The sequence below is a fragment of the Solea solea genome, chromosome 5 (assembly GCF_958295425.1).
Source record: "Solea solea chromosome 5, fSolSol10.1, whole genome shotgun sequence".
NCBI classification, from domain to species: Eukaryota; Metazoa; Chordata; class Actinopteri; order Pleuronectiformes; family Soleidae; genus Solea; species Solea solea.
The window spans coordinates 28330891-28357929 of NC_081138.1; the positions used below are offsets into that span (position 1 = coordinate 28330891).

The following is a 27039-nucleotide window of genomic DNA, read 5'->3' on the forward strand; positions in this document are numbered from 1 at the left end:
GTGGCACTTGGTCCCTGGTGCTTTTTTTAGTACCTGCTCCAAACGACCTGAGTTGATACTTAAGTGTGACGTCAACAGACTGCCAGCCACTGATTGGTCAGAGAGTGTCGTCACTGGAAGAGTCATGAGCTCGACGTCCGACACAAGAATCAAACGGAACAATGCAGAACTGTAGATCAGTTAAAAAGACTCCAAAAAATCCTGAAAACATGCGTTAATCTGCAACATTTAGCAAAAGAAATGTCAGAAATCTCAATATTTAACAGAGGAGTGATGTATTTAGCGAGAACGTCGGTGATCGTGAGCCGAATCACAACCCGTTCAGGTGTATTTCAGTTCAGTGACTGTGTCAGACTCCGGTCAGGAAGTACTGAACGATTCGGTTACATAACTGATTCTAATGATTCAGTTACAGTGAAAACAACCGCTTTGCCCGTCACTAGTTTGTGTGTTTGTGTCGCGTAGAAAACTATAAAACAGTTTTACAGACTGAGTAGAGTTGAGTCAAGTAGAGCTAGAACTGTATCATGGAAAAGCACCAATAAAAGCCTCATTCCTGGGTTAATGAAATACAACTATTAGTGATTGAACACAGAATAATAATTATTTTCTCTTCCATATCTGCCAAATGAATATAACTTTTACACGCTGGACCTTTTAGGTAATGAAAACCAAATGATTTATAACGCACTCAGGGGTAGTTTACTCAGTCTCAGCCAATAAACTCCCCTCGGTGTTGCTCACTAGACCTTCAGATCTTCACATTTCTCTGCTAAAGTTTAACTTCTTGTCATCAATGATCGAAACGCGTGACAGGAGTCAAAGCGCGAGTGTGTTTTCTCACACTTTTTACAAACCAAAAGCTGTGTTTTTACTAAGCACTTGCTGTCCACCACTCAGCTGAAATGATTTTTTTTGTTTTACTCGGTGCTCTTGCTGACTTGGAGTTGGGGGATGGGGGTTTGTAACAGAAGGGCAGGCAACACGGGGTCACACAGGAGGAGAGCCGGGGGGAGGGTGTGTGTGTGTGTGTGTGTGTGTGGAGAGAAAGACCGAGAGAGAGGGGAGAATCGCCTTTTCTTTCTCTCCGGGCTCCAGGGAAGAAAGGAAGGAAGCCACAGCAAAGCAGAGTCCGGACCAAGTGAGGAGAGAGAGGGATGACGGAGGGGCGGGACTGGAACTGGAGCGCTGCTCATTGGTAGGCTGCGGCTCGCTCTCTGGATGGATTGACTTAGCACGGGTCAAATTACACCGTTCGCCGTGCATTAGTTTGTTTTTCTCTCAGCGAGGAGAAGTTGATTCACTACGACGCGCTCCATACACTTTTTTTGGATTACGGCAGCGAAGCGGGATACAAAATAACCGATTCAGATGAGGTGAGTTCTTTGCAGCTCCGCGTGGATTTTACTCGAATGCTTTACGCACAGAAAACTCGAGGGTGGGGAAAAAAAAAAAAAACATAGACACGAAAGAAGAGTTTTTGTGTGTGAAACTAAATGATTTTCTTCTGCTGCGCCGTTTACAGAGCTGCAACTGCTCAAGTCCGGACTGTGTATGGTTTATTTGCGCTTGTGCGCCATTCATTCCTGGCCACTGGCAGAGGTTTATTTCATGTGTGCAGCTCGCAGTTCAAACCTGAACAATCTGTTCACCCCTTCACTTGTGTTGTGAGTGACTTCACGCTCCCATTGAAGCCGCACACACACGCGTATTATTGACGCTCGCAGCATTTTTACGCACGGATGAGCACACTTGTATGTAAACATTGTGCGTTTGGATTGGGGGTTAAAAAAGAAGTGCCGTGCGTAAATGTGTGAGTGAACCGTCAGTCCCACCATGCACGCGCCTTCCTATGATTTCAAAATCAATGATTGTGTGCGTGGATAAGCATGAGTGAGTGAGGACAGGGCAGCGCGTCGTTAATGTTTATGTCTTCTCCCTTTCGGCTCCAAAGTTAACAGTGTTGTGGAAGGGGCTGGTGTGTGTGTGTGTGTGTGTGTGTGTGTGTGAGGGAGAGAGGGAGGGGGCTGTGTGGTCGTGGCAGCAGCAGCAGAAGCAGCAGCAGCAGCAGCGCTTTTGAAGATCAGTCATCATCAGAGCGCAGGGGCCCGGGGACGGACACTACAGAGCAGGCGGAATCTCGCAACTGGATAAAACAAAAACAAAAAAAAAGTGTTGTCCGGATCCAAATGGAGCAGAGAATAATAATAATAACAGGAATATCACACGCTGGTTGTTTCCCTTTTCATGGATTACCAAAGGAATAACGTGGCGTTCGTTTGGATTGTACTATTCACGAGTGATTTGGGATTCTCAAGGTAGGTGTCCTCAGTGGGGGTTTTTAATTATCGATGTGGAGTAGGCTATTTTTAGGGCACTGTGCACTCCCCGGGAGTGGGTTGTGAATAAAGGTTAAATCTGCTCCTTATATTTGTGCCAGTTTAACAACAGATATGCATTTCAGGAATAATCAGAGCTGCGCCATTGTAGTCCTGAAACACACCTTTCCCTTTCTTTTACACAGAAGTGTCCTTTAACCAGTTAAAGCAGATCATCGCTATTGAACAACGACAACAACTACTGATCAATCAAAGTGTTTTCCGACATTTCAGCTCCTTAAATTCAACTTGGAAACACAGTAACGTGCACACACGATCGGAGGACGGAGCAGCACACGTTGTTTTTTAACGATAAAACGCGGATGGCACCAGGAGTTTGACTTTAAACGTCGCTGGCTGCAAATCGTGTGATGCAATCTATTTCATGCACTCTCAGATTTCATTATGATATCCTTATTTTCGTACGTAATGAATCGCTGAAGGCGCTCGTAACCTTTTTTTTCTGGAGGCAGAGGAGGGAGCAGCAGAAGCAGCAGCACGGGAAGCCCAACCCTGAGGAGGAGGCAGTTAACACGCAGCAAAAACCCATCACTGTTGTCACTCCACCGTTGTCCCCCCGCGTCTTTGTTGTCCTTTGTATCGGCTCTACATGTGGACTAAAGGGACCCTGAAAAGATTTAGCACGGATAAAACTTGAATGCCTTTACGCCCCAGTCCGCACAATGCGAGCATTAGAGCCCGGGCTCCTGCGTGGAACTGTGTGCGTAAAAGACAAGCGGACGATGTCCATGGAAAGCGAATGAAGGCAAACAAAATAATAAGAATCATGCTTCTTTAGACTGATAATGACGTGTGCATGTATAAATGTATGTTACATGTTCATTTAAGGATCTTTTATGCAATCCACCAAATTAAACCAACAAGCAAAATGAGATCATATCATTTTTTTAAATAAAATTCTGGCCAAAAAGTGCAAATATGTAGTAAATGTTACCAATTGTGCCGCAACTATTCAATTATCACACTATAGTCCTTCACAATAGAAGATTGTGTTGATTTAAAGTACAGGTAGACTGATGTTTTACACGTTTACAGCTCTTAAACTTGTTTTTTTTAGTGTTGTTTATTGATTACTTTCATATTGGGTTTAGTTTGCACTAAAATACATCAGTGCACCACCGTGCAGATGCAAACTACCGATCAGAGGCAGACCATTAGCATCTGTTCATGACGGAGTGAGATTCCGGCGTCATATATTGGCCGCCGGTTGCACTGATATCTAAATATCGAAATATTCGCATTCGCCACAGAAAAAAAAACCCACATCGGTCGACCTTCGTCTCAACACAAACACCAGGTGTGCGTTTGCCAGAAAGCCCCGACATGCGCGGAGTTCAGTCGCCGAGATTTTCAAAACTTATCAAAACTACATAAACTTGAAATTGGCTGGAAAACCGCAGCAGTCCAGCTGCGGATCAAACAGCAGGACCAGCTCGTTGGCAGCACAGCTGGCCGAGGGGGGGGGGGGCGTTCCACTCCGCCTCATTGGCCGTGAGGTCAGAACTCTGCGACCAGAACGACCACCGTTAACCTCCCACTTCAGCCGGCTGTAACCCCATAACAACCGTCGTTAAACCATACAGCGCCATCAGTGTTGACCCCTTTACAGCCTTATGGTTCCTCCCCTGAACTGCTGCTTCAGATCAGCTTGTGGAGTTCACAAATGCCCGACTGATACATGTTTGACCTTGAGAGCATTTGGAGTCAAGATGTTTAGAGTTTGCTTTGTCCCCTTTGAACCTCCCCCTTTTTATGAGCCCCAGAAACAGCTCTCCTGAACAGCCAGGTCCACTGACAGGGAGGGGGGGGTTGTTGGGGTTCCATTGTGTTGACTTGCCCAAAAAAAAAGCCCCTTTTGTTTCTCAGTCACACCTGCACAGCTCAGCCCCTTTGTGTTCCACTACAGCAGAACCACGGCTGAGAGCAGCCTTTCTCCTGTTTCACTCCTCCTCTCCAAGGTAGAGGGGGCAGAAAAAAAAGCCCATTTTAGGGCGCACAGCGCGCTCCTTCTGCCAAATCTGTGAAGCAACAAGTCCAACCAAGCCTCTCTGAAGTGATCCTTTACAGTGGTCGTTATTACCGAAGTGGGAAAAAGGGCGAGTAATCATTTCTGTGCCTGTGCAGCTCTGGTGGCTGCGCTAATCATCAGTCTGACTCACTATCCTGTGCGGCCGCATCTTGATTACTTTCTCAGAGGCTCGGCTGAGAGTTGAGACAACCCCCGTAAAGTGGACGCTTTTGGTTTTGCACGCCATAAAAAAAAAGAGTGCATTTTTGACGCACATGCAGTGAGTGCAAAGGCCCGAAATAAGCCTGAAACTAAACCCCCGTGCTGTGCTATCTGGTTTCCTGCGCTGTTAGGCTTACAGCTCAGTGTGGTGCAAGATGACAAGTCAAGCTGCCTCAAGCAGCAGCAACCATTGTTCTGCCGGGATAACATCCACCCATTACATTCACACTCGGCTTACGAAACATCACGCACCCCTGTTGTTGGCTGTCTCTTTATGAGCCTCAATCCCTCCGTGCAGGGCCTCACCTGCAGGAGAGGAACAAAACAACACGTCCACTCTGAGCTGAAGAGCAGAGGAGGTTATGGTTGACATACGCCAGAGAGAGAGAGAGAGAGGGGGAAAAAATGTATGATAATCTGTCATGTTAAACCCGCAGCTGTAGCTCCTAGAATTTAACACACCATGGACGCGAGCCAACATCAGCAGGGGAAAGTGTGGGGCCTGTAGGACATTGAGAAGCTCGTAATAACAGAGGTAGAGTGAGGCAAAGGTGAACGAAGAAAGGGGGGAAAAAACTAGAGAAGAAGAGAGGGTGGGTGGGAGGGCGGAGAGAGTGCAGACCCACGGTGTGTGTGCTGGAGGTTGCTGCAGAGGTTTGGCAGCAGCGTCGGTACTGGCAGGTGTGGAGTGGATCGTGGTGGTCCGGGTGTATTTGGATCAGGACAGGTTGCATGTGAAGCAGGGCAGTGAGTGGTGTGATTGGTGTGGATGCTGACAAAGCACCACACCCAGTGCACGCCTTCCCAACGCTTCGCCGAGTAACTGGCCCCGAATTCGGCGTCGTTTTGGGCAAACGCGGACAAGTCTAACGCATGTTTGGACCCAAAGGTGTCATTTACTTCATGTATGAGAAAAAAAAAGTCCCTGTTTGATATCACTGAATGCTAATGGAGAAACTTGATGTCTCTGCACTGTAAATGAAACTAAAGGATTTAGTCCAGAGGAAAAGCAGTGATGCAACACTTCAGACGCCAGCTGTTGTCAAACACCAACACTCACTAAAGGCTGAATTGCGTTGCGTGACAAGCCTGGCGTTTTTTTTTCGGGGGCTTTTTGTGTCCTACGTGTGTGTTCACGCACACAGACACACACACATCAACATTCACATCATGTCACACACACACACACACACACATACACTGGAGGGCAGGAACAAGAGAATGTAAAGGAATAGTCAATAGAAATCATGCGGCGCTCGCTAGAGATTGAGAAGTAATTTTAGATCGCTGACCTCTGAGTGTCTTCTGTTCCTGTTCTACATGAGTTTGTGAGGACAGCCTTCGCCTCCGCAGTGTGGGTATTACCATGCAGAGGGAATCATACGGGAGATCAGAGCCTCTGGTTGAAGTGATTCTCTCCCGAATTGTTTAGTGAGGGCAGAATGGCAGGTAAAAATGTGTGATTGTGCATGTGTGTGTATGAAGAGGCGATACAGAGGAGGACTGTAAACCAAACGCAGACCAGCGAGAAAATGATTTACTTGCGAACACTTTGGACTGGAAGCGCTGCCCTGCAGCCTGGATGATATCACTGCAGAATTGAATTGCGAGCTGGGTTTATTTACCTTTCATAGCTTTCACCACTTTTTTTCCTCCCCCCCTATTGTTGTGCGTGTCTGTTCCTGATCGAGCTTTCCTCCTAGAAACTCAACAATTTATTGCTTCATTCGAGAGCTTCTCAAGCAGATAGTAAAAAAAAAAAAGCTGCTCTTTGGTCAGCGGTGTCATCACTTCTTGTTCAGATTAAGCCATTGTTTTTCCATTTGTATCCAGATTAGAGAGCATGTGTCTGCCGATAAGGGAAAGTGATCTCGTGACCCTCGTGCGTTTTCAAACCTGTAATTTAACTATTAAGGGAACTAATTAGGATGGAACCTCTTCTCATGCAGGCCTTGCATTACTCAGTCATAATTATATGGTTCTTTCAGAGGCCCCAGTATCCCACAGAAAACTCAACAGCCACGATTTCACACAGTTGATGACTAAAACGCCACTGCCATTCCTTCTCGCCATGGTGACACATTAAAACCCCAAAATAGAGCATTTGTGCCAAGAAATGGTAAATTACTGAATTCTTTATATCAGTGTTTAGGCCTTAAAGACTGTCCAACTCCTGACTTCAGAAGCATGTTTATGGTTCATTTTCATTTTTGAAATTGACATTTTTAAGTTAAGCATCAGTAAAAACACACGCGTGCTTCCGTGATACGGTTAAGTCCTTGGATGTGCATGTGCCACACTTCCTGTGCGGATCAATCAAAGCACTAATGGCTTGGCAGGCCGGACCCGCAGACAGCACTGGAGCAGGTGTGCTTTGGGGCTAATTGAAAAATTGGTCAATACCACCGTGCGTGTGTGCGTGTGTGTGTGTGTGTGTGGGGGGGTGGGTGTCGTGCACACGCGCACACACTCTTGTCAGTCTTTGCATTACACCATCTGAAAGAGTGATTATGTGTGTGCAGCCGTGTGTGTGTGTGTGTGTGTATCCCAGGGTGCCCCCCCCAGCTAATCCATCCCTCTGCCGGGGTGACGTCTCCCGGTAAATTGTTTATATCCGTTCAGGCTTTGCCTGCATGAATAATTTGTTTGGCTTATAAATATTTCAACATACACCGATCATTAATATGCACGTACACAATCCGTCTCGCACACACGGCCACTCCCACAATAAGCAGTGTAGCTCCTGCTGTATGCATGATCATATACTTTGCATTTACTAAATATCAAAAAAAGAGGCTAAAACAAACCACTCGCGTCTCCTTAGCGTCTCCAAAGACGAGCTGCAGCTACGATAACAGCCGACAGAGCGCGGATAGAAGTCAGCAAAGGTCAGACACACCAGCGACGGCGATGAAGCCGCAGTGTGCTGATTAGCGTCGAGCCCGGGTCCAAACCAAGACCAACCAACACAGGCACAGATGCACAGACGCAGCAGGCCTGCTGCCGCGTCTCTAACAGAGTGGACTTCCGCTGCATCCAGCATGAACCCAGGAACCCCCACTGGTCACTTGGCTGACCTTCCTCCTGACAGCAGATGCAGGGAGAGGTGGTGGTGGAGGAGGAGGAGGAGGAGGAGGAGGAGGAGGAGGAGAAAAGCCACAGCCACTACATGCACAAGTCACATGTGATAGAATATTATAGAAAGAGTGTCATATCGCTCTTTTAATTCAAGGATTATGTCGTCGTCTTCTTCTTCTTCTTCTAATGATTTCTGGTTAGAGGCAGCAGTGTTTTGATGACTTTGAACAAAAGGAAAAGGTAGAGGTGATATATTACTGCCATGTCACAGTGCGACAGCAGCGTCGCATCTCTTCCCTCTGTTAATTAGAGCTGCAACTGACGATTATTGTCTCGATTCATCGATTAATCGTTTGGTCTATAAAATATCAAAAAATGGTGATCAGTGTTCATCAAACCTGGAAATGACGATGTTTTGTCCACAAACCAAAATGATTCACTTCTAATGATGTCTTTGTTATCCGGGGCAAAGAAATGAAGCAAATATTCACATTTAAGAAGCTTAAACAACTGGAAATGTTTGTTTAATCTTGAAAAAAGCTTTGAAGCGATTTATCCATTATCAAAATAGTTGTCGAATTAATAATCAATTCATTGTTTCAGCTCTGCTGTTAATTCAAGGGACATTTGTTGGTCCGTCTACCGCATCAGTGCCGGGTCATTTCGGGTCATTTCCAGGGCTTCAAACTGAGCAGGTGACTTGCTTTTGTTACCTTTGGATAAGAAATACAAGGGACCGTTGGAACGGGTGCCGCCTTTTCTTTTGTATCTTACAAACTTATGACCTTTGCACATGAAACGCCGAGCTCGACATGATTGAGCAAATAAAGGACCAGAGAGAAATGGCATTACTGGAAGAAACAGTCGGAGTCTCGTGGCGATGAGCTGGTGCTCAGCCGTTTACTGAATGAATGGATGAATTAAAAAATAAAAGAAATACTTGGGTGCAGCCAACACTCAGGAAGAAGAGGAGAGTCAACACTTCAGCACTTTAGTGCAGGCTCGAAAAAATGTTATTACCGTGCCAAGACATTTCATTCCGTGTCTGTTGTGCAGAGTAATAATAATAAAAGAAGGAAAATCCTGGACTTTTTCTCACTCCCGAGTCGAAACGGCGCTTGTGCATTTGACTTGTAAGACGACAAACTGCAGCAGGAGAGTCGGGGAAAGTGTGAAATGTAAAAAAAAACGTGTGCATCATGTGTGTGTGTGTGTGTTTACAGGTAACAACTCCACCGGTGGGAAACAGGAAGTGTTGTCTGTGAGCAGCCATGGGCCAGAGAGCTGTGCTTCTGCCGCTGCTGCTGCTGCTGCTGCTGACGACAGCCACGCGCACTCTCCTCGCAGTCAGCTTCCCCGAGGACACCGTACCCCTCGATGTCATCGACGCACACTGTGAGTACACACACACACACACAGGGAAAGACTCCACAGAGACACGGGCGGGGGAAATAAAGTCCCGACAACTACGCTTAATATGTTCTCCTGTTGTCATACAAGCTGCAATGTCGTAAAGACAAGTCGGCCATATCAGCAGTTGAGACGCCGGCATGTCGTATCCACAGTGATAAAACCAATCTGCTGCACGGCCGGTCGAAGCATTTAAGTGGATTTCATTTCCATGTCTGTGATTTATGGAAAGAACACAGAGATGTGCTGACGTCGGCAGCCATTATCTCATGCAGAGACACAACACAATGACACACAGTACACACAGTGGATGTATTTGTACGGAATCATCACCAGGGCAATAATTCAGTAACTATATAGCGATTGCACTACAGTTTTCCTTTATATCAATAACCAAGGTTCAATATATAATGATAAAAAATGATAATTAAGGACTTTTAAACCACATTTGAATGCACCATATGCTATTTCTGCCACTAGGGGCTCTTATCTTTCTCAATCAAAACAATAGATGATCGCCGAGATCATGAGCTTCAGCTCACGTCCTGATGAAGTGACCGATCCGCTTTGTATTCCAGCTTATTTGTAAAGTTGTATTCACAGTTTAACGTATCACGTATCGCTGGTTTCAAAGTAAAAGCATGAACGATTCTCATCCCCCGTTGCCACTCTATTTTAATTTTAATAAGGCTTTTACTGTGAATTATTTACGTAGGTACACACTACTTGAAACATAACAGATATTTTTAATGCAGAAATCTCAAAATCACAAAACTCAGTCTGACATTTTGACACAAATTCTACTGTTTTAAAACTGTTTTTGCATCCCAAGTGTTTGTGTCTACCGTGGGTTTCGATTTGTGTTCCAGTTTCGCGGCGATACCCCGTGTTCAGAGGCCGGCCCTCTGGCAACGAGTCCCAGCATCGCCTAGACTTCCAGCTGATGACCAGGATACAGGACACTTTGTTCATCGCTGGCAGGTAAACCCTCAAGACACAAATCAATTACCTCTATCTCACTCGTCCACGCTGACCCCCCCCCCCCACACACACACACACACCAATATACTCACTCATTCCATCGCAGGTAAACAGTGGCACAAAAAAAAAGCTCTTAGTGTTATTGGATCTGTGGCTTCTAGGCCTTTTGTCTGATGTATACGGTCAGCATTGATCCAAGAGCGAGGTCTATCATCCTGGCCTGACGCTCTGTAAGGGATTTCTTGGCATCTTTACATGTCCTTCTGGTATTTATGGGCGCTGGGATTAATCTGACCCGCCGGCGCTAATATTGTAGCAGGAAATCACCGCGACATCCACGGCAATAAACTCGCAGCTCCCGAGCTGCTGTATAATCAAGCCCACATGCATCACGGCTGTCGCGTGCTGTGTTGATTGTACGAAAAATCAGACAGACAGGTACTGCAAAAACAAAACTGTGTGTATTTTCTGCTGCAAGAGACAAAATAACAAACTTTACACGTGGCAAATAAACACGTACGACCGTAAAAACGTGCATGTGCCCCCCCGTTGAAGACGAATGGAAATCTCAAGACCGTAGAGGACGTAATAAAATGTTGAATGCTGTGTCACTAAGCTGTGTTTTGTTGCCGTCCATTCACAGAGATCAGGTGTACCTCGTCAGTCTGAGAGAGTCCTACAGGAATGAGATCATTCCGTACCGGGTAAGATCTTTTGCCACAAGCTGCTCTCCCTCCCTCTCGGTCTCCCTCCCTCTCTCTCCATCCACACACACTGAAAGAGCTCTATAGAAAACACAGAGCCATTCATCACAGAATGGACAGGTTGTAAAAAATGAGGGACTGGAAAGGAGAAGACGGTGTGTATGTGTGTGTGTGTGTGTACTTGGCGTCTATAACGCTCCGTGTTGACTTTTACAGAAGCTAACATGGCGATCGGGCCAAGACGACAGACAGATGTGTGCCGTCAAGGGAAAACACAGAGTACGTATATTATTAAAAACATCCACCTCGCAGTTTTTGTCTCCTGAGAAGTGTCTCCTCCCTAAAAATGTGTGTCGTCCACTTTCAGGACGAGTGCCACAACTTCATCAAAGTGCTGGTCCCACGAAACGACGACCTGGTGTTTATCTGCGGCACCAACGGCTTCAACCCCATGTGCAGATACTACAGGGTCAGTAGTTTTCATGCTTTGATGTGCACTCACAGAATGTGGATAAATGCTGTGCAAATGTCCTGAAGGCAACACCCTACGTCTTTGTTTTCCTTTGAAACTCATTTGACGGGCCTCGTTTTGATGGATTCATGTGCGTGCTGGTGTTTTCCGCGTGTGTTTGTTTTACGCGGCGTGTCTCGACAGAACCTCCTCTAACGCGTGGGCCGTGATTGTTTTCTCTTCCACTGCAGCTGGATAACCTCGAGTTGGACGGAGAGGAGATCAATGGACTGGCACGGTGCCCGTTTGACTCCAAGCAAACCAACGTTGCCCTCTTCGCTGGTACGGGGTCAAACGTCCACAAACCGACACACACTCGCCCACACACACACACACACACACACACAGTGAAGTGAAAGTGATGTGTTCCCATTTATGCTCTCATTATCACCTCTGTGTCTTTGCCACAGTAAAACTGTGCCGGCAGCGATAACAACTCAGCCAATTAAGCCTTATAAAAAAAAAAGAGAAAAAGATAAACAGCTAAACACTAAAGAGCAGGGTATCTTTGCTTTTTTTTGTGACCGTGTTCCTTGTTGTGATGTGTTTCCAGAGGGGAAGCTGTATTCCGCCACTGTCGCCGACTTCCAGGCCAGTGATTCTGTCATCTATCGCAGTATGGGTGACGGATCGGCCTTGAGGACGATCAAATACGACTCCAAGTGGCTGAAAGGTAAGCGGAGACGTACTCGGCGTCAACGCGTGCATCAACATCCACCGTATGTTTGTGCCGAGCTCCGGCGGGGATGTGGTCTATTCTCTCCCAAGCAATCTAGGTCACCCCCAGTCGAATACAGCCTTGTACAAATCCCTGAAATATTCAGCATGCACAGTGTCGGCGGTGACAGTGCAGAAATACACTTCAACTCTCTGCCTCTCTCTCTCTCCCCCCATCAGAACCTCATTTCCTGCATGCGGCGGAGTACGGGAATTATGTGTACTTTTTCTTCCGGGAGATAGCGGTGGAGCACAGCAACCTGGGCAAGGTAAGACGAGCGACTTTTGTTTGTTTCGTAAATTCTTGGCATGTTGTTGCATGGCGCACGGGGGCTTTATGCGGACAAAAAAGGAGGCTTACACCTCCCTCGGTGCACAAACTACATACGTGACCCTGCTAATGTAACACCATTACACAGCGAGAAGATTTGTCTCTCTGAAACACACACACACACACACACACACACACACAGACACACTCCGAGGGCATTAGGCTGTTCCGTGTTTGAAGCCAACACCAGATTTGTCCGCGCCTCGTCCTTCTCTGTCGGTCCAGTAGCCAAAAATCCTCCCATCAGCCACCAGATAATAAATATTTAAAAACGGCTAATGCCGGGGCGACACTTGTCCTCTGACGGAGGTTTGAATTAGTGAATTATTAAAAGTGTTTTAGCCGACGTTAAACTACGTAAGCCTCAGTAACACACATGTGCAAGCAGACGTCAAACACGCGTCCTCGTGGTGCAACATCAGGCATTTTGAGGCCAGTGGAACACATGTGTGCGCCGGTCTGAGTGTGCGTTTGCCAAGTCATCTGCGCCGAGTCGCTACAGGATGGAGAAATGCATTATTAAAGGCATTTAAAGTGTTTTTTAGCGACGCTCACTCAGCCATCTGTCCTCTCTTAAACCTGCTTCTCCTCCTCCTCGTGTAGGTCGTGTATTCTCGTGTGGCCCGGATCTGTAAGAACGACGTCGGCGGGTCCCAGCGAGTGCTCGAGAAGCACTGGACGTCCTTCGTGAAGGCGAGGCTGAACTGCTCCGTGCCGGGCGAGTCCTTCTTCTACTTCGACGTGCTGCAGTCCATCACGGACATCATCGACATCGACGGGGTTCCCTCGGTGGTGGGCGTGTTTACCACGCAGATGAACAGGTGAGCCGCGGAGGACGGAAAAAAACGTAAAAAAGGAAAATAAAAAAATCAGAAGTCAAACATTGACGCGTTTTTCTCCACAGTATCCCGGGGTCAGCGGTGTGCGCCTTCTCCATGGCAGACATTGAGAATGTATTCTTGGGCCGCTTCAAAGAGCAGAAGACTCCCGATTCGGTGTGGACACCGTATCCAGAGGAGAAGCTGCCCAAACCTCGGTACGGATTGAATATTTCTGGTTCCACCTTAAAAAGCACAGAAAATCATCATGGAGTGAAAACCCTGTAACCTCGGGGTTTGCACGAGTGCTTGAAATCCTTTGAAGTGCTCGGATTTCATGTGGTATTTTCAAGGTTTGAAAAGCACTTGAATTTTTGGATAAAGTGCTTGAAAATGCTTGAAATGGCGGCTGTATTTATTTATTTTATTTTTTTTCCAGTTTCTGAAATACTAGCAGCTCGTCACTGAAATCACCTTTCTTCTTTCATTCCGATGCTCAGTTTGAACTTCAGCAGCTTGTTTTGATCACGTCTTCGCGCCGTGTGTTGTAGCTGATGCGATATTTGCATCTAAACATGGCTTTTGTATTTCTGCTATTACAGAAAACAGTGTAGGTGTAACACCGTCTCCTTTAATGTGCTAAAAACGTAGAGAATGTACGCCTTTATATAAATACGTATAGTTTATCAAACGCGGGGATGAAAAGTGCTTGAATCTGACCTTGGAAAAAGGCGCGCGAGCACAAATTCAGCTTGTTAAAAACTCGACAGCTGTTCATCACCCCGTTATTCGCTCCCGTCTTTGAACCGCTCTTTGTTGAAAAGGTCAAACGAAGATGAAATCAACTCTTCCGGCGAGGGAGCGGGTTATTAGCTCTGACCCCGGCGTGCAGTCACCATCTGCCGATGATTTAATAATTAATCCGGCGTAATTAGACGTGTTGCATATTTAACCTGTTTACAGTCAGCACGTACTGTAATGTATTGTAGCGCCGTCCTATGTCCAAAACAGCGAGTCCATGAAGCACATTATTAGCCTCGTGAATCATTGATGGAGGATAACTATGCATATGTATATTTTATGTCTCCAGCTGAGGCCTTTTTGTGATCCTAATAAGCACCTGCTCCTCTCCCCCCCGCCCCCCCGCGTTGCACTTTCCGTCAATTTCAATGCACGTTATTATCACTCCCTGGTGTGTAATCGTATGAGCTGATCTTTGACCTTTCCCTCTCTTTGTCTGTGTGTGTGTGTGTTCTTGATCCTAGACCCGGGTCCTGTGCAGGTCATGGTCCAGCTGCGCCCCATAAGAGCTCCATCGACTTCCCGGACAACACCCTGCAGTTTATCAAGTCCCACCCCCTCATGGACTTAGCCGTGCCTTCTATCAGGGACGAACCCTGGTTCACCAAGACACGCGTCAGGTAAGCGGAGCGAGGATTCTGGATTCTGTGTCTGGAACGAGATGTTTCGCCTCTGTTTTTGTGTGAAGTTATAAAGAAATTGAGCAAACTTCCACTGGATTTGTTGTTTTAGCCGTGCTACATCTTTACGAGGTTACATCCATTAAACACAGGGAACACAGTATGTATGTATGTAGTATTCGAATCACAAAATAAAAAAAAATAGAATACATTTATAAAATGTATTAGCACATCAACTTGCCAAGTAGAAGCTATTTTTGCCCCGAGTTGTTTTTCATATAATTCCACTATTTTCTGCTTGTAAATTAATTAAGAAAGACGCTAAAAAATATTAATAAAGCGTTGCTCAAACAACAAAGGCAGCGGCAGCAGCCCCGAGACCTTTTTTTGCTCAGCGCTGTAAACTCTCAATATTCAGTGCTACAAAGACCTTCAGGGCTCAGGAGTCACAGGGTGCTCGGGTTCAATATCAAGTGTGTACGTGGTGGTTGAACAATTAACCGTAACGCCTGTGTGTGTGTGTGTAATGATTTACCAGCATTTGTCACACAGTTAAATTTAAAAATTTGTCACACATTTATTGAAGCCGTTTTCTTTACGACATCTGTAGGCAAACAACAGGGCGTGACAGGTGAATTCAAAATAAACAGTGTAACCTTTGGTCATTCAAGAAAAAAACTGCTTTTATTTGATTTCCTTTTATCTTTTACTGCTTTTGAATGAGGTTCAGTTGGGTTATAATAACTGTGTTTCCGTTTACTGTGAGTGACATCAGCCTCTCTGCTCTGTGTGTGTGTGTGTGTGTGTAGGTACAGACTGACGGCGCTGGCCGTGGACAATGAAGCGGGACCCCACAAGAACTACACCGTGGTGTTCATCGGGTCAGAGTCCGGCATCGTCCTCAAGGTTCTGGCCAAGACCAATTCTGCATCCCTGAGCGATAGCGTGCTCCTGGAGGAGATCGACATCTTCAACAGTGCAAAGTATGACGGTCACATGCAGTTTCCGTCAGTCTCTCTCTGTTCTCTTTTTCTCTCTCTTCCCCGTCTGTTGTCTGTCTGGCTGAAGACTCAGCAACTCTGAGGAAAGAGAAACTTCCTTCCCTGACAAGAGATTTCTCGATGCACTTGCACAATGAACGAGTGCTTGTTAAGGCCCCGCCCACATCTGTCCTCTGTGACTCAAAGCTTATGCACGTTTGTTCACACCTCGTACGTGTCCTGTGTCCACGTATGATCAGATCTGTCATTCCAGCTCTTAAAGGAATACTTCGCCGATTAGCATTTAGCGTCGTATTACTAGAATAGGGGTAGTATTGCCCGCCGGTGACGCTAATTCCGCACTTTTTAGACCCACTCTTGGGAGGGGGCGGGACCTCATTCCCAGAATGTAAACCGTGTCCGCCATCTTTGCTAACTGTTAAGCTAACAGGGCTGATTGTCACTCAATCTTGTCGCACTTGTCGCACAATCTTTCAAAAAATACTACAACTATTCTAGTAATACAAAGCTAAAATCAAATTAACATTGACATAATGTAAAAAAAAAAAAACCAGGATCAGATGACGTTAGCCGAGGAGACGCTCATCTGTCCACATGTGGCCACATGCATCCTCAAACCACCTTCAAATGTGGATTTTTGTGATCGGATCTGAGAAGGATCCGATCGCTCAGGATGGATGTGATACCGCGTCTGAACTGGGTCACTGAAATTCGAGAGAAAGACACGTTTGTAAAGACTTCTTTCTACCATGGGGTGTGGGGATCACTTACTCAGATTACTACAGCGGGAAACATATGGTAACAAATCTGCCAGCACAAAAAAAAACAAAAAACTAGTTGCTAGACTTCATCTGTATCCTTCTTTCATTCTTCCCCAGGTGCCTGTCCAGCCGCGAAGACGACAAGCGCGTGCTGTCGCTGCACGTGGACAAAGACACGCACAGCCTGTACGTGGCCTTTTCAAGCTGCGTCATCCGCATTCCCCTGAGTCGCTGCGAGCGCCATTCCTCCTGCCACAAGTAAGTGACGCGTTTATTGTCAGATTTCAAATCCCACACTTTGGGATTTGAACATGTGCCCAGGTGCGGGCGGTTATAGGTGTGTGATTTTCAGTTAATGTCATAAACTGGGTGATAACAGGCCTCGTGGTTAATGTTCAGTCCGTCACAAATGATTACACCGTGCCCTCCGTAATGATTAAACCTGTGTGTGTGTGTGTGTATCCAGGTCCTGCGTTGCATCAAGGGATCCTTATTGTGGTTGGAAACCCCAGGGAGCCTGTGAGAGAATACAGCCTGGTGTTTTGTAAGTCGATGCCGCAATATGAAGCGCAGATATTATTACAGATGAGAAAATTGAAGAAATGTTTTATATTAATCTCTGTTTTTATATGTATCTGTGTTGTTTTTCCTCTCTCTCTCTGTTGTTTCTCAGGACCGGATATGAGCAGGACACTGAATTTGGAAACACCGCCCACCTGGGAGACTGTCACGGTATGAATTCCATTTTCATCCCATACTACCCATCCTCACAGACATGATGTACAAACACACAGATACAGACACACACACACACACACGTACAACAAAACTGAACCTGGTTTTTCCTCACACACACCATGAGCCTGTACACTCACACCAGTAACCACTCCAGTAACTTTGCCCCCTACATACTCTTAAGTCTTTATGTGCAATATTAACACACACATCTACATGCGGTACATGGCCACCTGTAACTAACGCTGCCTGCTATCGGCAGACACATGGACATGTACAATCGAGGGTCATGCTCAGCTGGTGCGAATGATAGAGATTTTTTCAGATGTGCCGTTGCTGGTTTTTACTTAAAAACAACCACTTCTTTATTTGCACCAACTGAACATGATCCAGGCTGAACCTCAGTATTGATCAGAACCAGAGGGCTTCCAGAGAACCCAGTGTGGAAAAGGACACTGTGTCAGCGAGTGCTCCACAGCACGTCGTTACGGTTAAAACCACTAGTAAACTGCATTCGTAGTGTCTCTGAGATTTTGACGTTTGAATGCCCATATACTGATTTCTTGTCCTTTTAATTCCTTTAGCGTTTTTGGGCTCTACTTCAGCGCCAGATTACAAATCATTTGGCGACCCTACCTCTGGTTAGTTTGATCTTTTACTCAAATGGTTTCTTTCCTTGAGTTCAGCATTTCCAACCCTTGTCTTTCCACCACTGCCACCATTCATCCTCCTCTTACCAAACACCTCCTGAATGCTAACGTCACCTGGTTCATTTCCATCCTCGTGAATGACAGCTCCTCTGGGCGACATGGGTACTCTATCTCTGCACAGATTCACTTCCTCTCTTTCATTCATCACTTCCTCCTCCCTCATGCATGCCCGAACACTGCCTTCTTGGCTTCCTAACTGTTGGTTACCAGCTCCTCTTCTGAGAATCCCCTCTCTTCCCCCCCCCATCCAAACTGTCTCAACAGAAATTCTACCTACCTTCAGAAAAACTACCTACTCTCATTGGTGTATGAATGTCAAAACACACGTTGTTTTGACGGACCCAATTATTCTGTATTTGTTTGGACACTAACCTTTAAAAAAAAAATGACAAAACCGCCGACTAACTGGTGTGATATCAGTATGATTTGCCCACGTCTTCACAGTTTGTTAACAATTTGTTTGTCACCACAGACATGGAGTTTTCATCAACGACAGTCACTGTCCCGCCCAGTGGGCCCATACTCCCCCCACTGTTCATTCCCACTCAAATTCCCAGCTCTGGGCCCGGTCCAGAGCTCTACGGCTCAGGCTTTGTGCTGCAGGACGACCCAGCAACCTCCCATTCTTTAGACTCTATCCCAGGGGGCTCAGAGGGTAAGGCCCAGAGAGAGGCAGCCAGCATGCTACGTTGAGCCCGATCTGATAGCTGCACACCGATAGCTCTCAACAACGTGAATCCACACATAGAATAGACATAGAATAGACTTACAAGACTTTTACTAGCTCACATGGCAGATTTCTGTTTAGTTTTTTCTTTTTATATCCATACATACATTATTTATGTTGCTGTGTTAGGGCTGTCACTTTTCCCAAAGGTCATAGCGGAAGGAATATTACGTGGCGCAGTAACTCGTGTCCATACAAGCGAAGAAAAGTAACAATATTATCTATTATTACTCCATGGTGCTTTTTTAGATGCTTTGGCGTTGCGATTATCTGCTCAGGAGAGTGGTTCAGCTTAGTTATATCCATTTTTATAGCAAAATAACTTCTTTTTCTAACGGGCATTCCAAATGGATTTGCTGCCAGACCACACAGTAACTACTTCAGACGGTCTGATGCACTTGAACACAGCTTGAACTTTACCAACAAACTTGAAGAGATATCAACATTTCGGATTAAAAAGTGACAGCCCTATGTTACATTACATTACATTACATTACATATGTTTTCATGTTATTATTGCTTTCTTTTAAAGGTCCAGTGTGTATGAATTTGTAACAGCTCATTTAGGCACATGGCTCACTCCTCTCTTTTCCCAAGCACATCAGGGATCTACGGTGGCCTGTTCATACCAGATAGGATGTCATTCTTCTTTGTTTGCATCGTAAACTTCCACTTTAATATTTAAAAAGCTATAATCTGGCTAGTTTGTCTGTTTGGGCTGCTGAGGAAACTCGGTGGCCTCATATAAGAGAGACTACGAAAAACCAAATGATCAACATTTATACAAACAGACCTATGGGTAATATATTCAATTATCGGCCAGCAAACCTCCTTAAATGTTACACACTGGACCTTTACGTTGTTTTTTTTTCCTTGGCTCTTTCTTTTAAATTATTCATTCACAGTCACTGTTTTATTGTTGTTTCTTTACAAGCTTTCCTTTGCTTTTTTTTATCTTCCACTTCTGCCAGTATATACATGTATATTTTAACTGTAGCTACATTAACAATTTACCCTGGCTGGTAGATCATTGACTGGGCCTGCTCTGCACTCTAGATGACTAACTCTTCCAATGTCTGTGGTTACTAACAAACTTCGTAGAGCAGCAGCAACAAATCTCAACACCTGAAAGGCTGCTTGTGTTTACTCTGACCAACTTTCTTTTGGTTAATCACTTGTGCGAAAAGATTGATTTGTCTCTTTTTCTATAAACACGCACTCCTAACCCCCTTTGTACCTTTGTTAAATAGATGGACAAAATGTCTCTTGGGAATGTGTGGTTGTCAAGGCGACACTTACAACTCTTCCCTTCTGTACTAACATAGCATTGCTTCTGATGGAAGGCAAATGGATGTGGGTACCTAACAACTTGCCAATTTTCACCATTCTGCTTCTTAAATCTGAGTTTAGATGAATGTGTCCATAGTCATGGGATCAGGCAGAAACAGATGCATGGTTGGGTTTAAACCAAACATGCACATTTCTGGTCTTGAATAAGGAAGGGACACTTCACTGAGCTCTTGGACTCTTGGTCACCAGGGGGGTAAATAATGCCTATAATGTTTTATAGGTGTGTGGGACATCCAAGCAGGTGAGACCAACCAGATGGTCCACATGAACATCCTCATCACCTGCGTGTTTGCCGCCTTTCTCATGGGTGCCCTCCTAGCCGGCCTGATTGTTTTCTGCTACAGGGACTCGTTCCTCCGCAAACCGCGGCATGTTCACAAGGATGCCGAGTCCGCACCGTCCTGCTCTGACTCCACTGGAAGCTTTGTCAAGCTCAATGGCCTCTTTGATAGCCCCGTAAAGGTACAGACATAAAAACCACTCCGGTGCTGCATGAAAGAGAGTCTTGAAAAAGTCTGAGTAGATGTGAATTTGTGTCTAATCTTGTGTTCTTTTGATTTTATTGTGGCCTTCTTAGGAGTACCAAACCAACATTGATTCGCCCAAGCTATACACCAATCTGCTGAGCAATGGGAAAGACCTGAATACGCCCAATGGTGATACAAAGACCATGATCGTCCGGGAAGGTTGCCAGCCACCTGACCTCGCTGCCCTGCCTACTCCTGAGTCCACCCCCGTACTTCCACAGAAAGGGCTCCAGCCCATCAAAAACCAGTGGGAGAGGGCTCACGGCAAGGCCAGTGGACCACATAAGGAGTCCAACTCGTCAACGACAGCGAAGAGTCCACAATTCCTTGCTACCTCTCCTGCTCCTACCAACCCCCATCACCCTCACCTTGCCCTGGGACACTCCCACATTCCGAGTGCAGTTGTCCTCCCAAATGCCACACACGACCACACCAACCTTGAGAATGGAGACGATACACTGCCGCATTCATCCGAAAAGAAGTCCAAGAACCCGGATCCCAGGGGAAGTAGGAAAGAGCAGAAGAGGTCTGTGGATGCCAGAAATACACTAAATGACCTTTTAAAACACCTCAATGACTCTGTGCCCAACCCCAAGGCCATTCTTCAAGAGGGATCAGGGCCCCGCCCAAGGCAACATCTCACTCTTGAGCCCATGGAAGCACTGACTGAGGTGCCCCCACTGGTGCCTAGCCGTGAGGCTTCTCTCTACTCTCCCTCTTCCTCCCTGCCAAGGCACAGCCCCACCAAGAGGGTCGACGTGCCCATGTGCACCACTCCCACCTCACCGACAGGCAGCCTGAGCATGGGGGGCACTCTAGAGAGACAAAGAGGGGGCTACCAACTGCATCGGAGTGCATCTCACCGGCAGTCCTTATCCACCTCACCAAATGGGGTGACCATGGGGGTGTCTCTGACGCGCCAACACAGTATGAACAGAGGTGGCTACATGCCGCCAACCCCGCCCTCCAGACATGACTCTCACGGTGGAGTGATGGGGGCAGGAATGCACTCCGCTCACACATCGTCCCTATCGCGACAGAGCAGCTACAGTGGGCACGGCTCACTCCCTCGCACAGGGCTCAAACGGACTCCCTCACTAAAGCCTGACGTGCCCCCCAAACCCAATGCTTTCTCACCACAGACTCCACAGATGCGAGTGGTCAATAAGTTCAATTACTAAACGAAGAGACCATGGACACTCCTTAGCGAGCTCCTTGACTGTTGAGCTCGGAGTCCCGAGGACTTTAGGAGGGAGCTATGGATGGGGGTAGGGCCTAGTGTGTGTTTGTGTATCAACTTGAGGTGTGTGTTTCCCCTTTAAATGATATGCACAGTCACTCATGTTAAAAAAGGAAAAAAAAAAATCACACATATGGCCAAAGATACTCCTTGGGGCTTTTTTTGCTCCCCTCATCTCCATCTCCCTCCGTCGTCACGGTAGCCACGAGATATGAACATTGAAGCAGTGGCTAATCTGCCACTCCATGTTATGTATCTGGGCTTGGGCGTCGTAGCCTGTGTCCTATGACGTATGAGGCTCAGGACGCCGGCAGGGACCGCTGTAACGTCCGTGCATGTGGCACTGGGGTCAAAAAAATAGAGGAATACTTGAAGTATGGGTGTCATTCATCACTGCCCTTGAGCACTGTCTTCCCACTAATGTGAACTTAACATAGAGGAGAGGTAGGCCTTGCCTTTGTTAGTAAGGCGGCTGGGGGCAGAGGAGAGGGAAAATCAATGATAATGTGGTTCATGTTGCTTAAGATAGATATGACCACGAACGGCTGAGCCTGGCAGCAAGCGGACAGAGGGAAAGGGCAGATGTGTGCGTTGGTATGTGTGTGTGTGTGTGTGTGAGAGAAAAGGCAGCAAACATTAAGCCTCCAGACTATATCCATGCTACTACGTTTTTCATTTAAAAAACAGATATAAACGGTCTGTTTTAAGCTCAGTTTCACAATAGTGAAAAGCAGAACAAGGATTTTTTTTCCCCCATCGACAATACGGTGAAGCCAAAACTGCGAGTAAGTGTTTTAGCCGAGCTTTTCACTCACAGCTGATGAGTCAAGTCGCAGCTGATAAGAACCATTAAGGTTGTGAATGCGATTGACAGCTCAGCTTATAGCAGTTTTCAAGCTAAAATGTAGCCAGCAGTGTTTTTAAACCTTTAAATCTCTTAAACACTGGAGTGGGTGTTGACAACATGAGCAGAACTGATGCGTTTTTGAACCAAAACAGGGTAGTATGGACTCAAAATGTTGCCTCATGCCAGAAAATGCACCTTAAGACAAATCTAAGACCCAAGTCACTGTCTTTCATTTCAACAATATCATCTCTTTTTTTTTGGTAACTTTATGAACCCGAGCCTAAACCATATTTTTGCATCACTACATGGTGTTTTCTGGTTATCTGGTTAGCCTGAGGTAAAGTCGGTCGTGCTGGATGAATACTAGGACATGGATACTGTAACTCACTGGGAGATTTTACTTAGTACACGTGCTGCTATTGGTTGTAGACATGGTTGTTTTTCTTGAACGCTTTTTTTCCCCTCTACCACACTGGGATATTCCCTGGTATGGTTGTGTGCACATCTGCTCGCGCGTGTGTGTGTGTGTGTGTGTACACTTGTGTTTGTTACCGCTTTAGGACCTTGTCAGCACCAGTAGTCCTCATGGAGACCAAAAAAACCTGGTCCTAATGAGGCAGAACCTCATTTCTGAGGAACTGGTTAAGTTTTAAGAATTGAATTGTGGTTGCGTTAATGATAGTCGTCATCAACTGGTCATGGTTAGGGATAACACTTTGTTTAGGTTGTCCAGATGAATGGAAGTGAATGCATTGTCCTAAGAATAGCTGTACAAACCTGTGTGTGTGTGATGTATTAGAGACAGAGGCCGAGTAATCCAGCTTTCTTTGGCAACTAAACGCACTGTTAGAACTGATACATGAGGGGAAAACAATCTCCTCTCTGAGACTGAAACCTCTCCTAACCTCCACTGCCCCCCTTTTTTCAGAAATAATCCCCGTGGTTCAAGAGACTTCTTTTCTTTATGTAGCTGAAGTATTAAGGAACAAAAATAAACGTACGTTTCTCATCTCATTCTGTCAGTGAACTTTGAACAACACTTGTTTTTTTTGCCTTCATCATGTTTTACTGTTTTATTTAAAGACTTTACCATACGAGACTAAAGCAACACCAATGGTTTTAGCTCGTGTATATGACGTCAACATTTCATTTCAGGGGCACTTCTGCTGTATTAATTAAACTTGTGTGTCCGCCGCGAGACGAGCACTCGAACCTACCCCCCCCCCCCCCCCCACATGTAAATCCTACCGAGGACATTAAACTGACTCTTAAACTGAAAAATACATGGATGTAACATCTTCTCTGTCATCTGTCGTGCCGTGTTGTACCCCCCCCCCCCCCTGCGAGTGGCCAGTGTACAATCAACGCATACATTTTACCAATGTGTCCAAAATGAGTCATGCTGGGTATGACGACATCCTGTAAATACTATAAATAAGGATTATAAATATTTTTAGGGCAAGTGAACCTGATTCTGTGCATTGTGTGCCTTATTCACAATATGACCAACTACAGTAAATAACATTGGCGATGTCAACTATGTGTCCTCTCTCTCTCTGTTATTGTCATATACTATAAAAAAAAAGATGTTTTTTTTGTATTGATGATCACTATCTAATCTAAAGCGGAGTGACGTGGAAACAGACAACATAAGAAAGGTGGTCAAATTAAAGGGCAGGCTTAAAAAAACAAACATTTTTGGTGCCATGCAGTGAATGTATTTTCTTGTCAGTGGGATGTAGGGTGGTTAGACCTTGCACTGTGGAGCAGCCTGTTCAGTGCAGCTCATCCTGCCCACAGCCAATGTATTAACACAGTGTTTGGGAGGGAAAAGCCGTCTGTTGGCGTGGCTGGCCGTCACGGGGAATCTGCTAAATCCCTGGGATTGCGGCGGCGGGAGCTGCGGCGATTGGTCCGGCGAGGGATCGCTTTCTCTTAGCGACACGGCTCGTGTGACTCTCACGGTCTTATCGGGGAGCGTCGGTTTGCCTGTTTAGCCCAAAGCCACATTTTGTTTACATGTGACGATTGTATGTAAAGTCTCTCTGCCTGTCATCTAACCTGTTTTGGGGCTCTTTATTCCCCCCCTCCCTCCCACACACACACACACAACACGACACATGCGCCGCAAACATACACTCTACAAACACACTGCTCAGCTGCCTTGTACATTGCAATATGAAGTGGGTCTTTCTGTTGCAAATGAAATTCAAGCCTTTTATATTTCAGTTTGAGCTCTCTCTGTGTGTGTGTGCAGATGAACCAGATTTTGCCATGTCATTTTTGATTTGAAATCCTTTGAAAGGGCCAGCTACGTGTGTATATGATCCCCAGAGTATTTGAGCATGTAGATAGGTTGTAAAGTTGTACTGTGAATGTGTAAATAATAATGATGGTTCTTTTGTTTCATAGTATTTTTTTTTTTGGTTGATTTATGTTTTTTTTTTTAACACAGCATGTATAGTTGAAATAAAACAATACTGCAAAGAATCCAGCATGAGGATTTTTTCCCGGAGGGCGAGTGAGGGAGGACACAGAAGTTAAAGTCTGAGCGAGTGTCATAAGTCAGCCTCTCGTGTTATGCCGTGGGGTTTCTCGTGTGAGAGAGAGCATGACCGGGAGAGGGGGGGGGGGTGTTTGCTGAATCTCATCACCACGCCTTGTCAATCCATCCACGGAGCGATGTGTTCAGTACTCAAAGCATGACTTGGATGTCAGTAAACCTCACTGTACATGTCCTGGCTGAGCCCGGTCGGACATTAAGAGTCTGCAGAAAGATTAAGGGCTTCGGACTATTTTTAGAACGGGGGTTGTTTTGAAGTTCTGTGGCCAGCCCAGAGTCAACCACTCCAGATAGCATGTGGGAAAGTTTCCAAAGCAGAATGTTCCTCTTGACACCAAACATCTGGAGTATAACTACTGCTCAGAGCGTAAGATCTAAGCAACCAATGAGCTGTGGAGACACACACACACACAGTGGCACTTCAATACAGTACATTAGGATGCACGCATCATAAACTACAGGAAGATGCTGTGCACGGATAGCGCTGTGATAAGATAAGCTGTCAACTACAAAGAATCAAAGAGTGATGGTTGGGTGAAGGATAATCACTTTTCATGTGTTTCCGATCAGCAGAGGGGAAAATTCACTCCCTCTCTCAAGACGCCGTGCACATACTAACCAGTATAATCACTACTACACACGTGTGTGTCATACCCTGGAGCGCTAAACTTCTAATAGTCCTTCATCAAGGTCACACAAATACACAAACTGGCAGAAAAATACAAAACAAAATTTGTAATCCTGAAGAAAAATGACGGACAACAGACACATCTGTTCAAACTGCAAAAATGGGATGTCGCAGTGGATTTGCGGTGCACAACGGCCGTACCACACAAAAGCAACAACTCCAGTTTGAATCCTGGTGGCGACCTTTGTCGTATGTCATCTCCCTTCTCCTTCCCCCGCCACACATTTCCTGTGCTCTTCACTGTTCACTATCAAAAAAATGCCATGTACAAAATATTTATTTCTACATCCACAAAGAAGGTCAATTAAATCAAATCAAAAAAATAGGCCAAATGCATAAAATCAATAAAGATAAAATATAGAAAAAATTGAAAATGAAAGAAAAAAACATAATGTTCAATAATATCACCGATAAAATTAGTGCAAATAAATGTGATTAGCACAAAATTAGCTGACCAATATAAGCCGTAAATAGCACAATGAAGGTCACTACTTGGGGTCAATGGATAATTGGCCTCGCCAATTACTGGAGGCCAATATTAGGCATTTTGCAGATAATCGGTATCTGCGTTTTATTTTAATGATCACTGTTATTATGACTTAATTACAAAGCTGTGGTTCCCCTCCTCCTCCTCCTCCTCCTCCTCCTCTGGGCCATTTGTTTTCAAGCCACTGCTTCAACCGACAACAAAAATGTGCTGTCACTTCTTGCTCAGAAGAGGCCAGAGCATATCGCTTCCAAATACTGGTTCTCAGCCTCATTAACTAGTCATAAACAGTATCAATATCAGCGCTGGAAAAAATCTATATTGTTCGACCTCTAGTCACCACAGAAGGAGGATAAGAAGGCACAACGTGAAATCTAAGAAAAACAGTGCAAAGCAAAATGAAAAATGATGTCTTTGCTGTTTCTCATCTGTTCTTGTAGTTAATATTTGCTTCTTTGCTTTACGTCAAGGACCGTTGTGGTTTCCTCATCATCAGTCAATACCACAACGCCCCTCGTCTTTGCTGCACTATGCAGGGTTTCCACACCTCGGTTGACATAAAAATTCAAGGACTTTCCAGGACCAATTCCCTCAAATACAAGGGCCGAATGTGCTGACGCAGGTTGAGATTGGAGGGCAGCTTGTTAGAGCCGCTTCGCCCCATGGAGTCCACTTTTATTGATTTGCAGCGCGCTCTGCGTCTGCACAAGTGATTGTCCTTGGGATCTTGGACAAAGTGAGTCTTTGTCATTTTCTTAGGTGAGACAGAGATTTTGGAATTTGCATTTCTCAGGCATCACGTC

The 27039-nt window shown here is 45.6% G+C and overlaps 1 protein-coding gene across 5 annotated transcripts; it reads left to right on the forward strand.

Moving 5' to 3' along the window:
* Window positions 1-1134: 1134 nt before the first annotated feature.
* On the forward strand, window positions 1135-22763 carry sema6dl (sema domain, transmembrane domain (TM), and cytoplasmic domain, (semaphorin) 6D, like). 5 transcript variants are annotated; one of them, XM_058628828.1, is made up of 20 exons: window positions 1136-1376; window positions 8931-9102; window positions 9987-10098; window positions 10742-10802; window positions 11019-11081; window positions 11170-11271; window positions 11505-11595; window positions 11867-11986; window positions 12211-12299; window positions 12965-13182; window positions 13266-13397; window positions 14445-14600; window positions 15410-15583; window positions 16480-16620; window positions 16829-16906; window positions 17036-17094; window positions 17682-17738; window positions 18280-18462; window positions 20105-20346; window positions 20462-22763. In XM_058628828.1, the coding sequence occupies exons 2-20, from the start codon at window positions 8979-8981 to the stop codon at window positions 21590-21592; spliced, it is 3333 nt and encodes a 1110-aa protein (XP_058484811.1). In that variant the 5' UTR covers window positions 1136-1376; window positions 8931-8978; the 3' UTR covers window positions 21593-22763. The 5 variants fall into 5 exon arrangements, with proteins under 5 accessions (XP_058484814.1, XP_058484811.1, XP_058484815.1 ...); XM_058628829.1 differs by lacking the exon at window positions 1136-1376 and adding an exon at window positions 2167-2318; XM_058628831.1 differs by lacking the exon at window positions 17682-17738 and having other exon boundaries at window positions 1135-1376.
* Window positions 22764-27039: the final 4276 nt, after the last annotated feature.